The 14,952-nt window shown below is 32.4% G+C and overlaps 3 protein-coding genes across 3 annotated transcripts; 1 reads left to right on the top strand and 2 right to left on the bottom strand.

The window, feature by feature from the left end:
• Positions 1-3,708: 3,708 nt before the first annotated feature.
• On the top strand, positions 3,709-9,118 carry LOC114192011 (plant UBX domain-containing protein 10). Its single transcript, XM_028081516.1, has 4 exons — positions 3,709-4,628; positions 7,776-7,946; positions 8,118-8,321; positions 8,625-9,118. Exons 1-4 carry the CDS (start codon positions 3,855-3,857, stop codon positions 8,859-8,861), a joined length of 1,386 nt encoding a protein of 461 aa, XP_027937317.1. The 5' UTR covers positions 3,709-3,854; the 3' UTR covers positions 8,862-9,118.
• A 501-nt stretch (positions 9,119-9,619) lies between these two features.
• Positions 9,620-11,603, bottom strand: LOC114190892 (protein yippee-like At4g27745). The gene is made up of 3 exons (XM_028079962.1): positions 11,388-11,603; positions 11,166-11,282; positions 9,620-10,210 (listed from the first exon to the last, which is right to left on the bottom strand). Exons 2-3 carry the CDS (start codon positions 11,256-11,258, stop codon positions 9,983-9,985), a joined length of 321 nt encoding a protein of 106 aa, XP_027935763.1. The 5' UTR covers positions 11,259-11,282; positions 11,388-11,603; the 3' UTR covers positions 9,620-9,982.
• Positions 11,604-11,951: 348 nt separating this feature from the next.
• On the bottom strand, positions 11,952-12,965 carry LOC114190809 (mavicyanin-like). Its single transcript, XM_028079855.1, has 2 exons — positions 12,644-12,965; positions 11,952-12,530 (listed from the first exon to the last, which is right to left on the bottom strand). Exons 1-2 carry the CDS (start codon positions 12,834-12,836, stop codon positions 12,124-12,126), a joined length of 600 nt encoding a protein of 199 aa, XP_027935656.1. The 5' UTR covers positions 12,837-12,965; the 3' UTR covers positions 11,952-12,123.
• Positions 12,966-14,952: the final 1,987 nt, after the last annotated feature.

Raw genomic sequence — 14,952 nt, 5'->3', positions numbered from 1 at the left:
AATGATTATATATCTTATTCAATTATGTTCGCAATATTTTTAGGTTGTCAGAATTTATGTTTTATGTTTGTTTAAGAATGTGTAGAATTTTTGTTTTGATTGACATTATAGGTAGAGATGCACGTGAAGAAGTTGGTTTATGAGTTTTTTTTTTCTCTCTCTTCTTTTGTTTTGATATAAGGGTTGAGACAATTTCATTGTCTTTATTTAATTATATTTGTTATCGTCGTTAAAAAGAATTTGCATATAATATTAAACTTTATATATCTTTTGATATGGTTTGTTTCTTGTAACAAAATGAGTAGTTATTTGCATGCGTCAAATAATAATCAATTATAAGATAATAATTGATTTATGAAACAATTAGCTAAGTATTTTAGTAAATATATACACATCTGGGAATCTGGTTTTTTAATTAAGTAGGGATGATTTGTTAATGAATGAAAGAGTTTTAGTTGTACAGAATGCTTGATTTCAATAAAACTTATCATGATGCTAGTTTTGTTCATTCTATACCACATTGAAATATTTTGGAAAAACTTACAATTGTTCAATCTTTTAGTTGCAAATATTGTTCACGATATTGTCATTTATAAGTAATTATATATTGTTTAATGTAATACTTAATTATCTCGAAAAAGGATTTTTATGAATCTTGAAAAGATAATATTATATTTATTAAGTAATTTAAAATTTATGGAGATGTCTTTAATTAAGGATCTATAACAAGAGTCATGACTAGGAAAATACACGAGAAATGAGTATCAAATGTATTTCTGTCCTAGTTGATCCCGATTCGACATTAAAAGTATATTGATTTTTCCCCAATAACCGAATACTTTTGTCTGTAAATACTGCATATTTTATTCCATTCATAAATCTATTTTCTTCCTTGTGAGTTCTAGTCTCAATTAAAATACTAGTTTTTACTGTTCATATGTTATGATTTGAATATACCACATCAATTCGTTATGTATGGATGATGAGATTCCATTGATACAGAGCCACTCGTTCTTTTTTCTCTGACAGATGGTCATAATTTCATCTGAGTTCGAATCCTACTAATAGGTCTACTAGAGATCAGAAATTGTTGAAAAAAGAACAAAAGAAAATAAGGTCCAAGATAACTTCACGAGCAAAGAAAGATGTGAAGACCTAACTTAGGACTCTTTGCTTGTAAATATTAGATTAGGATTTTATTTTGGGCCTAGTAGAATAAGGTTTTCTTTGGACCATGTATTGGATCTTAGAAGAAATTGGGCTTTAGAAGTAATTTTGGACCAAAAAGGAAAATTGTGCTAAATGGACTGAGAGTAGTGTATCTACTTTAGAGAAGCTTAAAAGCTTGTCAAACTTACTCTCCAAGGATGAGAGTTAGCTTCCCATGGCAAGACAAATGTGACTTGCTTAGGTGAGAAATCACACCTCCCACATGCTCCTTTTTTGTTTCAAAATTCTACTTTCTAGACTCCTTTTTCTCTTTACATTTTTTAGATTTATTGGTCTCCTTTTGGTCTATAAAATGGACATGCAAAAATTAGCTTGAAATTGACTAATGAAGTGCTGTCCAAATTTGTGCACAAATATATTTTCAACTCACCTTAGAGTAAACTCTTCTTTAGTTTACTCTAGTGTTATTGCTTAGGAGTTGGTCTCACCTCTCTTATGAATCTTTTCACCTACACCAAACCAAACACCTTAAGCTTCTTTCCTTCATGCTTTCACGTCCAATACCATCCATGGAGCCTCCATTCTTCATACAAGCTTCAGTGAAGACAAGAAAAAGCTATCATGATTACTCTTATCCACCATGAATAATCAAGTTGAAAACTAACAAATACAAATTAATTATTGAAAAACAAAATATTTATTATTGAATCATCCAGATTAAACTTCTGATGAGTCAGAATGACTTGTATAATCCAATAAATTTAATAAAAAAAAACAATTCAAATTAAAATTAAAATAAATATATAAAACTATAAATCAATATTTTATTTAGGTAGTAATACCAAATCCTAAATCCAATATTATTTTAGTCATATTCAATAATGTCAATCTTTGTCAATAACTTAAGGGAGCCAAAATAATACACTGAAACTTTATATATTTAATGATTTTCAGTAATATATAATTTAGTATAAAGGTAAGTATCATGTTGCCAACATGAAATTCATCTTTTATTTTATTTTGCAGTTTTATTTTGATAATTTTCATGGTAGAAAATGATCTTTCTGTTTAAATGTAAAAATAAAAATAGTTAAAATAAGATGAATTAGACAATCAATCAAGTAAAATGTCCTTGCCTTTTTTATTTTTGCAAAAAATTGACATAATCCAAGCAAGATTGATAAATTTTTCAAATCTTAATGGTTAGGAACATCAACAATAAAATGTTGGAGTTGAAAGTATGGTTAGGAGTATCAACAATAAAATGTTGGAGTTGAAATTTTAAACTAATATTTTTTTCATCAATATTCCTATTTTTTAAAGTTTAATAATAAAAAAAATAATTTATCATAATCTAATAAAAAATTGATTCGTAATTACTAAAAGAAAAACATATAATAATCAAGACACAATTAAAAATTAATTATGATTATGAAAAAACACATACTATATTATTTTTTTCTTTTGTATACAAATATAATTCATAAAAAATAAATATACAAAAAAATCATGAGATAAAAAATAATGTTAACCATTAAACTAATATTTAAGTACCAAGTGAGACAAACAAAGTTACTTTACTTTTTTTTCAAGAACGGGAGAAAATGAAAGAATGAGAGTAATGAGTTTGTGTCTAGTTTTAAATCAAAGAGAAAACAAAGAGTAAAAAATAAGTATAATTTATAAAAAACTTCAAAGACAAAAAAAAAATCTTAATAAATAATTTTTTTTATTATATTTAATTTTATATTTAATTATTTATTAACATTAAATGTTGTACTTTATAAAAAAATAATACATAATTTAATTTTTATCAATTTTTGGTATATATTATGTATAATTTTAAAAAGTTTAAAATTTTTGAATATATATATTATTTAAGAAAATTTCAAAAATATTTGGCCATTCTAGACTCTTCAATTAGCCGCGCCTGAATCACGTGCAATAACATAAAAAATAATCTTGGAAAGTTTTCCATAGAAGTTAATTTATACTCACTAGGTGTAGAATGTGGGTAGTATACTATTTCTTTTTTGGGAGAAAGAATACTTGAGACCAATAAAAATTTAAAATAATTTTAGACCTGATACAAATTTCATTTGACTTTTGTAATGATGTATAAATATAATTAAGAAAATTTATATTTATCTGTAAAAATTGATTATTTACTTGTAATCTTTTACTAATTCCAGTAACTTCACATGTTTATTATAAAAATTGTAGAAGCCTTCTAATTTTTAAAAATTTTAAAATTTTATGAACTATTTCCTATTCAGAGTTTTTTTTTTTTTTTTTACCAATTCATTCGAGTCTTAATCATAAGAGTATAACAGTCTATGACAAAAAAAACATGAGTCTAAATTGAAGTTAAAAATTGTGTCCATTTTACATATAATATTACCATGCGAGTTCATCTTCTACCCATCATACATAAGAAAATAGTAAGAATGAAAAAATATTTTTATTTATAGTTGAGACATGTATTAGAGATAAATTAGTGTTTTAATATGTAAAATAAGACATTAAGATAGTCGAAGAATAATTGATATGAAAAGAAAAGACGGTTGTGAGTTGAATAAATTTGATGGAGAAGAAGGAAGGATCTTGAAAGTAAACCCTAAAGAGAAGAGAGAAGAGAAGAGAAGAAGGTATAAAGCAGAAAGAGAGTGGAAGAAGGAAGGAAAATGGGCGATGTAGCAGATAAATTGGCGTATTTTCAAGCGATAACTGGTTTAGAAGATGCAGACCTCTGCACCGAAATCCTCGCTGCTCACGATTGGGACCTCGAACTCGCAATCTCTTCCTTCACCACTTCCGTAAACCCCACCACCGACACCGATATTCCGCCGCAACCTCACCCTAACAATCATGTCCCCTCCGCACCCGATCTCCAACCCCTACCCCAACCGCCGCCGGGTCTCGCCTGGAAACTCATCACGCTACCCGTTTCCGTTGTTTCCGGCAGTCTAGGCTTGATCTCCGGCGCGATCGGGTTGGGTCTGTGGGCCGCGGGGGGAGTACTCTCCTACTCCCTCGGCCTCGTGGGCCTGGGCTCGGCCCCTTCCTCATCCTCCTCCTCGGCCCCCTTGGTTTCCGTTTCGGCTGCCACTTCCGAGGCCTTGGATTTCGTTGCCGCGTTTGAGAGGGAGTACGGCTCTTCCGGGCCCAATTTCGTCGGCGAGGGGTTCATGGATGCGCTCCAGCGCTCCCGGAATTCCTTCAAGCTTCTCTTTGTTTACTTGCATTCCCCCGATCACCCCGATACGCCGTCGTTTTGCCACAGGACTCTCTGTTCCGAAACCATTGCCGCCTTTGTGAACGAGAATTTTGTTTGCTGGGGTGGCAGCATTCGTGCCAGTGAAGGGTTTAAGATGAGTAACAGCTTGAAAGCCTCCCGCTTTCCCTTTTGTGCTCTCGTCATGGCCGCCACTAATCAGAGGATCGCTCTCCTTCAACAGGTTTGTTAATTCTTATGGATTTTTCAGTTTGGCGAATTGGAGTGAACTGGGACAGGTTGAGAAACATATATGGAATGAAAATATTTATATTTGTTGTCGTGATTAGTCTTTGGGCAGGTTATAGTTTCTTTGTTGTGTTTTGACTTGTATTTTCTCTGCTCCTGTATGATTTAAGTAGTCACAGTCTGTGCCACTATATGCCTGTTGTAGCTCTAGTTAACGTCAGTTACATTCCCTCTAATGCTCATTCTTGCTCTCATCACTTTCTCCACTTTCAGAATTTGATTGCTGTTATGGATTTGTGTTCCTCCCGCCTTCATGATCATCTGTCACCCCTGCTGTACCCGTAGTTCTATCCTGTCCTAGTTGAAATGTTGTTAAATAGATTTTATCGTGTCGTGGAATTCCTTACTTGATAATGTGGTCAGACTAGACAAGTATTGTGATATTTGGCCTTTTCTACAATATTATCTCCTCTTGCGTCTCACAACAAGAGTTTTCTTACTTGATATGCCCTGTGTTGTTGTGTGTTACCGATTCCAAGTTTAGGCATGCCAGTCATATTAACGCAGTTCAATGCTACTTGTTTAGTGGCTGAGCCAACCCCCATTTGCACAAATTGCATGTAAAACAAGGTTTACACTTTTAACTTTGTTGGAATTGGTAATTTATGATAGATCAGACGGTGAAAATGGCTTTCGGCACTTCTCGATGTGACAAATATGTTCATAATCTGTTAAAACATGGATAAAAGACTTTCCCCCCAAAAAATTGTTCATGCTATATTATTCCAGAGTAAGCTCGAGGCTTTAAATGTCACTGTTGATGTTGTTTAGTCCTGGTTATTGTCAGAGAAGGGAATACTGACAAGTGGCAAATAATCTTTCTAGTTCCGCTCACAGTTTAAACACTAACAATGACATCTTCAAGGAAACATCCTTTTCAGAATCCTTTTATTGGGGATAACCACTTTTTCATTTTCTTACTGTTATGATATCTGTCTTCGTAGCTTTGAGGTTGTTATGAATCTGAATAAAATTATCTACATTAATTTCCTTTTTTTTATTGTACAGAACTTGATTTCTAGAGCTACATGAATCACACGGTGCCATTCGGCACCTTTAAAACTAAGCTTTAGGAATATTATTTATCATGAGACTTCCTCCGATGTCCATTTAATTTCCCTCTCTTCCTTTTCATTAGACTAAACATATTGTAATCTACTCTTCTGACTGGTGCAATCTACTTCAGTACTAGAACAATAGATCCCAATAAAATCATCATTAGAAATACATTTTTGTATCAAGTACCTTTTCCTCTATCATGTAGCAAGAACTGATGTTGGCTAGATGAAGCTGATTATTTTATCTATGTAGCTATTATTCCTACCTAGTAGGATAGGGATTATTTGATATTGTTCTGCTTAGTTTTTCATACTGTTTCATATTGGACCGGTTATTGGACCGGTCAAGGTGGATCAACGGTTAAGTTGCATGAATTGGTATATATTAATTATATAAAAAATGCATGTAAGGTATATCATATAAATAAATAAATAAATAAATTTGGTACATATATGAATACTAATATCACTGGATAAGTTGTCAAGGGAAACTTAACCAATCCAAGGAGCTCAGTTCAATTCTACCTTGTGTGGAGGTTTCTAAAACTTGGTAACGCTTTCAATCTCTGCAAATCATTCCCTTGGGAAGTTAAACTCACTCCACATACAGGCTTAGTCTGTGTGCATTGGGATGCATGTCAGCTTTTGTTGCACAATGTGAAGATCCACTTCGTAGTGTCAAACTCATGAATTAAAAAATAAGTATTCTAAAACCAGTCTGAGTCATACTTTTTGGGTTATTGGTTTTGTTGGAAGTCCCACATCGACTAAAGATAAAACCAATTTAGAATATATAAGTGGGTGCAAACCTCACCTTACAAGTCGGTTTTGTAGGGTTGAGTTAGGTTTAAAATCCATTTTTTAACATGGTATCAAAGTCATTGTTAGTGTTGGACATATTGTTGTACCCACTACCGGACTATCCATTAGTGTCAACTCTCACATTCAAAATGTATATATCTTAACGTGAGGGACTGTGTTGGAAGTCTCATATCAACTAGAGATAAGTTCAATTTAATATATATATATATATATATATATATATATGTGTGTGTGTGTGTGTGTGTGTGTGTGTGTGTGTGTGTGTGTGAGTGCAAACCTCACCTTCTAAGTCGGTTTTGTATGATTGAGTTAAGCTTAAAATCCACTTCTTACTAGATTTAGTGCATACACCAGTTCAGTGACATATTCAATCCACTAAAGATTTTAAATCTGCTATGCCATTAGTTCCCAGCCCAACTGGTTGGACTTGCTGGACAGAGCTGGTTTTGATAACTTATGTTTTTTATGTTGCTTGGCTTGGTCCTTTGTCACTTGAAAATATTTTCTTCCTCCCCAGTTGGTACAAGACACTTCTGCTTATGAGGAAGGTTTTGATTGTTGATGTCAAGTGGTTATGCCACAAGTATGCTTAGGAAAACTGTATATAGATTCAATTCCACCAGCATTGTTAGAATATGCGAAGAATATTTCATCTCATGACATAACAATATTGTATTTTAGAATGTTAAACCCAAGAGTAAGTACACTTAATTTATGTCTTCATTACTGGAAACTATATGGTTTAGGTCGGAATTACAGTTCATTACATAGACAAGACAGGCTTTTCCGCGGACAAGGAGTCTCCTGCATTCAGGCTTTTGCACATTTTATTTCCCCTTACGAGTTTCTTAGAGTGATTTATTAGGATTAATTTCCCTATTATCTCCTTGTTCATTATTAGTCATTATGATCTTGTAGTAGTTAACTCTTCATGTTTTATACCACTTTGTAAGACCTTATATTAAACCAAAATCATATCAATTTGGTTGCATTTAACTAAGTATACAGTCACCTTTATCTCATTTTCCTCCCTCTTTGCATACGTAAAGTAAAGCTCCATAAATTCAATAAGTAGTTTTTTTTCTAGAAAGGCTTAGAGTCCATATTCTTTATTTTCTACTGAAATGGCGTGCCACTTATTAAAGTTGATAAAGTATTATGATTATGATACTTTCATTGTTAATCTAGTTCATGTAATGCAGGTTGAAGGTCCAAAATCCAGTGCGGAGCTGCTAGTGACACTGCAGAGAGTGCTTGAAGAAAGTTCCCCTGTTCTTGTTGCAGCTAGGCTCGATGCAGAAGAAAGACGAAATAATATGCGCTTAAGGGAAGAGCAAGATGCTGCATACAGGGCTGCGCTAGAAGCTGATCAAGTATGTTGTTTTGCAGTTTATGGGTGTGTTTTTTTTCTTGTTTCGTATAACTTTTTGTGTTCTGCACACAATGGCTTGGCTGTTTTTGTCTATCTCAACTTTCTTTGCAGAGGCCTTTATCGAAAGACCAGGCCTGTTAGTGCAATGGATTAATGTTGTATATATGTTCAGGCTAGGGAACGTCAGAGGAGAGAAGAAGAAGAACGTCTTGCAAGGGAAGCTGCTGAAGCTGAGAGGAAACGCCAAGAGGAGGAAGAGGCTCGTGAAAGAGCAGCACAAGAAGCTGCAGAGAAAGAAGCTGCATTAGCTAAAATGCGTCAAGAGAAAGCTCAGTCTCTTGGTGAAGAACCTGAAAAAGGACCTGATGTTACACAGGTACAGTATTAGAAGATTTAGCTGTGATTTTAGCCAGCATCTTTCATCTGTTTATATAATAACTGGTTCAGCTTATATAGTTTCACTTGTATTCAAGATCTCAGCTTTAATTCATATGATAAGTTTGAACTTAAAATTCTTGATGGTTTCACTTATATACATGATGAATGATCTTTACTTCTAGTTCTGTATGTTTTGAAATTGCTTTAGCCTCCCTCTTTAGTATCTCTCTTTTCAGTTCAGTTTTTGTTTGACTGTGTTGTAATTTACATGATAATTACATCTATGTTTATGAATGGATAGGTTCTGGTACGGTTTCCAAATGGTGAACGTAAGGGAAGGAGGTTCCACAGCACCGCGACACTTCAGTCTTTATATGACTATGTTGACTCACTGGGAAGTTTAGAAGCCGACAGTTACAGTCTGGTATCCAATTTTCCACGGGTTGTTTATGGACAAGAAAAACTGGCATTGTCTTTGAAGGAAGCAGGATTGCACCCTCAGGCCAGCTTATTTGTGGAGCTCAGTTCATTAGAATGAAGCTTGCCTAATAATCTTACGGATACATGAAGATAAGACCTGCAAATAGGGAATTCTGTGGTGTTTCATTCTTCCGTCTAAAAAAATTGACTGGTTGAACAATTAAAATTGTTAGATGCATAGGTTGTCGTGGTTTTTGTAGTTTTTATTTTTCTTATTTTCAATTGAATCAATCAAACAGATAGCGACATGTGGAGATGGTTTAGAATAATGATATATATATATAATATATAATATATATTTGGTCCTTCCCTTAATTAGGAAGTTCCCAAGTGTTATCTGTCTGTATATTTTGTTTCTGATTATTTGTGTTGATTTAGCATTCGACCAGCTACCGGGTTCCCATGAGCAGCACTTCTTATAGTTTATCAAAGGTAATATCTGTTTTTGGTCTTAAAATATTGATTCTAATCCTCATAATAATTTATATATTGTTCTTATTTAAAAATTACGCAAATATAATGAAATCAATTGGTGAATTTTAGAATTGTTGTTTGAGCAGAAATACAAATTACCCCCATTGTAAGAGCTTAGGCTCTGTTATCTGTTTTCTGAAGGTTCTTTGGGGGAGACCCAGTGTTAATTTCTTGATCGAATGTGGTACCTTCAACTGGTGATCGAATCAGCTGAAATGTCGTTTTTCTGTGAAAAAAGTGACACACTAACCAACTGTACCCTCATATCACATCATTCCATATCAGATATTTTTCCATACATTAAATTATTAGGATACCATACAAATTTCACCCACAAAAAAAGAAAAAAAAACTTCTTAGATTTTATTTTAAATTGAAACTGTTTCCATGGAAAAGAAAAAGTGATTGATGATCGCATCACCAAGGTTCCCCAAGCTGGTCCAAGATGCATAAAACAACATATCCAAATTATTATACCTTCTTCCAACTTGATATTCCCAGGCAATTTGTGAAATCCTCCCAAATCATCTTCAATTTGATCAATCAAAATGTTACTGTCTTCAATAACGTGGATTTTCAATATACTCTTTTCATGATGAGTCACAACTTGAGAGAATAAACAGCAAGCAACAAAAAAATGGTGAAATGAGCATATACACAAACACATAACAAGCACTTTCAAATGCTTACAATATGGAGAAGGTACTAGCAGTTTTCCCTGACAATTTTAGCCTTCTCAAGAACAAACTTTCCTTCTTTGTACTTCTGAGATTCCTCATAGGCTCTCTCATACTTCCAACCAAGAACTTGATGGCAGTCAGAACAGTAGACATCAGCCACAGTGTGAAGACCAGTCATTAGTTCTCTGTCTTCTTTTGATCCCACACTAATATTCAATGCATGACCAAACAGAAAAGCTCTTCCACTTTTCCCCTGAAAATAAATTGGAATTACTAACTTTCCCATAAACTAAAACTTTTCACCTTATCATTCTTCTTATCTTTCGCTTCTTTTAACAAAATTCCTTCTATTATTAAACATGTGCAAAACTCTTCAGGCTTTGTGGATAAGATACATTTCCAAACAAAATTTAGAAAAGTGCCCTTCTTTTTTGGGTAATATACAAAAGTTTTTATATTTCTTACACACAACTCCCTTCTCTGTGTACATTACAAATAATTATCTCTACAATTGGTAAAACTTGAAACTATTAATATTCGAACGATAACATAATTTTTAGCATTGGAGTAATGGAAAAAAATTAATAATTATTGATGGCATGATTATCAGAATCGTTTCAAAAGTATTGCAACAAAAAAAAATCAATGCAGATGAATAATTAATAATTAAATGAATAAACTGTCATTTCATTTTTGTTATTCAGTTCATTAAACATATTTTAAAAATAGTTTTATTCCATCTCATCGATAAATTTTTGAAAAATATTTTAATGCAGTATTTTAATTTTGAATTCGAAATAGTTTATTATTATTATTATTATTTTATAATACTCAAATTCTGTTTTAAAACTTTTCTCATATGAGAATGATGGTGACGTATTTTCAGAATGGAAGGAGTTTTGTCTAACGTTTAACAAATGGAGGGGATGTGAATAAAAATACAGGATTTATAAAACTTAAGATTTTTTGCTCAAATTCATCATATTCATAAGATGGGAAAAGTTTTGTGTTGCTTTTAGAAAATTACTCTTACTAAAAATGAATAAATTGGAAGCAAACTGAAATTTCTTCCAAAAATCCAATCATATCATGTGACAGTAGAATGGTTCTTTTGTTTGATCATGATAGCAGGGTATGCTGTGAAGTGAACAGATCAAATGAAATTGATAACAGAATAAGAGTTAAAGCTGACTGAGAACAGTGTTCACCTGAAAAGCCTTAGAAATCACATCATCGTGAAGAGCAACATGGTTTCTACAATTAGAGCAACAGTACAATCTGGCTCCAATCACTTCCTCCATTTCAAAGATTATCACAACTCGATCCTTTTTAACCAAGAACAGTTTAGTCAATAGTGTTCATCAGATCATGAACCATGATCATAGCATTTTCAGTTTTCAATTACAATTTCAAAATGAATTTGCAGGTACCTGCTTCTTGTAGCAGTGGATGAATCACTCTGCTTAGACCTTCAAAGATTAGAAACTTTTCCTTTTTTTCAGGGCTTTCTTCTGCTACCTCAGTCACACATTCTGTGAGATTTTTCTCTCTCCAACAAGTTATAACATAGTGGGGTTTGATTAACACAGTGGTTTAATTCCAAAGTTAAAAGATTTTCTATCACTATATAGTACACTGAAAAGTCTCTAGAATTTCAGTGCCACCTATTTTTAAAAAACAAATGGTCGGTCACAGATACCAGTCTCTTAACACGTGTAATTTTGTCTAATTTCTTGTGAAGAACAGAAAAAAAAAAGATAGTTCTTCGATCCCCCACCTCCTATTTTGGGTCATTATCTGTTTTTTCAAATTAAGTAATTGAAATTATGTCTCTGGATATATTTATATATATATAATTGATTTTAACTTTTCTTATTTTTGTTTGATAGTGCAGAATGTCGATAATTCACCATAATGAATATGAAATACTGTACATCTGATTATTTCATAACTCATAAGATCTTTTAAGAGAATGACAATAATTCAGCACAACATTTGTCAAATTTGTCTCTGATAAATGAAGGATTGAAACAGTATAACGCAAATCTCCAATCACAAAAGTATTACAATGGTGAAAGAATCATTATATGAAAAGGGTAAACTCAAAAAATGAATCATTGAGCATTGAGCATTGACATTGACATTGACATTGTCACGTTCACGTAGCTAATACTCACATAAGGAAGAAAAGAATGCAGATATCAGAAATCCAATGATGAGAACTTGAAAGGTTGAAGTGAGTTGAGATGAGGTTGAGGTTGCTGGTGTTGAGGTAGAAGCAGCTACAGGAATATTGCCAAATACTGTGGGATAAGAGGGTGCAGATGCAGGAGCAGCATCTGCAGAATCAACATTTTCTGAGATTATTCCTTCACCTACAGCTATATGAAGCTTCTGATTCTTCTGGCAATGGCCAGCCACACCACTAGTGAAGTAGAATTGGCCCTTTGATGTAATGTTAAACAAGGAGTTGCCATTGTTCATGTACAAGATAGGGTCTTTGATGTTGCACTTCACGAAGGATTCTTCGGTGACTTGAATCACTGAATCTTGGCTTGGTGGGTACAGAAACACTGTGTAAGCATGTACAATGATAACACATGAGATCATAAGATTTGTATTGTATTGTACCCTTTTTGTTAACCAAAGTGAAAAACATAGGATATAGCAAATAGTGTAAACTTACGAAGGGAATCTCCGATTGTGAGATTTTGATGCGTGGACCATTTTTTGTAGAGTTGTGGATTTGATGAGGTGGGTGTGCCCCAAGCATCAAGATCTCCAACTTTGTATTGGTAGCAAAAAACCTTGCTTTGGATTTGGACCAATGTGAGGAAGAGAAACGCCAACATTCTGTTGGGACTTGAAAGATTGGCCATCTTGGTTCTTCTCAGAGTCACACTCACGTTAGATTTTAGAGTTATAATCTAGGACCACTCAGATACGCCCAATGGAGGGTTCGTAATGAGATCCAGAAAAAACCACACTTTCAAGGTCAATTTACTTGGGTGCCCTTGTTTCTCTGAGTCAAAATTTACATACTATTGTAATTCCTACATGATACAATTTATTATATAGTTGGTTTTCATTCATTAGATTTGTTCTTCTGAAAAAGACCTAGATTTAAAACGTAGTTTCTTTTATCGACAAATATTAACCGGTAGTAATATGTTAGTTCTGTTCTGATTGAAGAGTTGAATTTACAATTTTTTTTACTTTCTTTTCTATCTTTATGAATGAGTCAATCTTAATTCTTCAAATTTTCAAACATTGTAAAAGGAATACGGTTAATATTGAAAGTCTCACATGAATTCATTAATATATATAAAAATAAATATAAACTCATCTTATAAGACAATTTTGTAAGATTAAATTTAAAATTAATTTTTTAATGATCATGTTTGACAAGAAAATAAGATAGTGGTAGAAGAAGAATATTGAATAATGTGATGGTGAGAAAGTAGTGGTGAGTGTAAAGGGTTAAGACAAAGAAACAGATAAACTTGACAACTATATGCACTGATAATGTGCACATGAGCCAGTTGGCAAACTATATTAGTTTATGAGGTTTCTTCTTCTTATATTGAGAGTGTCTCTGTGTGTATAATTGCGTCACAGTATTGCATTATCATGTGCGGCCAGGAAGAAAAACACCAAACTTCTCCAGACACATCACATGGCTAGCTCAATGGGATGCCTGAAAATTTTTCGTAAACATTATTTATCAACGAAATTAATAGAAATTCTGTATCAATAATGAATTAAAAAAAATTAAGTCAATCAAAGTTATAAAATAATCGTAACAAACAAACACTCTAAAATCTCCAAATTCTTTTCTTTTTGTGTATTTTGAAGATTCAGTAAAACGATATCACTAAAACAAATTAGTAGAGGACTTGACTCCAGTCTAAATATAGTTTTTTTAAAAAGCTATTTTATAAAATTGATTAGAAATTACAAAATTAGAAGAAAAACATCTTAAACACAAATTTAGACTCAATTTTTGTCAGCACGTCAACAACACAGTATATTAAAAAGAATTTGTTGTTATTTTTGTCATCTAAGAACAGTAATGAAGATGAGAGAAATTTTGTAAGTTAAAATTTGTGGTAGATGGTTGTTGGAGCTAAGGAAAGTCAATGTTTGCGAAGATTGTACGATATGAGTGGGTACAACAGTTGTTTGATAAAGTAAAAATGTCAGTAGTACGTTTTAAAGCCGAATAGTAGTCCGAGGTTTTTCAGAAGAGGGGAAAAATTGTACAAATTTTATGTTTGTTTGGTCCAACAGATAAAATAAAGATGAAATTCTTTAAATCGATGTAAAATTCATAATATTTCCAGTTCCACTATCGATTGAGGGTAGTTACTTTCCTCTTCGATTCATATATGCATGGACGACCAACTAATAAATACGTATCCATTAACTCAATTTGACCTTATAACATACGTATCCAACAACATAATACTATTTATAGTTTTAAAACAAGTACTTTCTTTACAAATTTAACTTAACAAACAATATTTTTAAAGAAATGCAACACTAATTATAAAATTTTTTAATTGTAAATATACAATTATTCTAACATATAGTGTACATAATCATCGAATTAGTAACAAATCATATTTAACTGCTACATTAATAAATTTTAATCTAAGAAAAATTATTGAAGTAAATTTACCAAGAATTACTTCCGAGTAACTTTTTATTTGGGTTTTTAGGAAAAACATATTTTCTTAATTAAAAGACACCTTTTACAAGAGCATGGTAATTATACAAGATTTTTTAAGAAAAACATGAAGACCTCAAAAAAGTTATTTCAACACTTCCATATCAAACGGAAAACAATGGCACATGAAAAAAGTTATACAACAAATATTGTATCATAAAAATGACCTTTCCTTTTTAGGTTGAAAATGTGGTCCTAATTGAAGAATCAATTGCTTAATGCCGGCTCGTGTAACATAATTAAATTGTTAAATTGGATGCTATAAC

Source organism: Vigna unguiculata, chromosome 7 (genome assembly GCF_004118075.2).
Source record: "Vigna unguiculata cultivar IT97K-499-35 chromosome 7, ASM411807v1, whole genome shotgun sequence".
Classification (NCBI taxonomy): Eukaryota; Viridiplantae; Streptophyta; class Magnoliopsida; order Fabales; family Fabaceae; genus Vigna; species Vigna unguiculata.
Note: the sequence above shows the minus strand (reverse complement) of the source record. Positions and strands in the feature narration are given on the sequence as shown.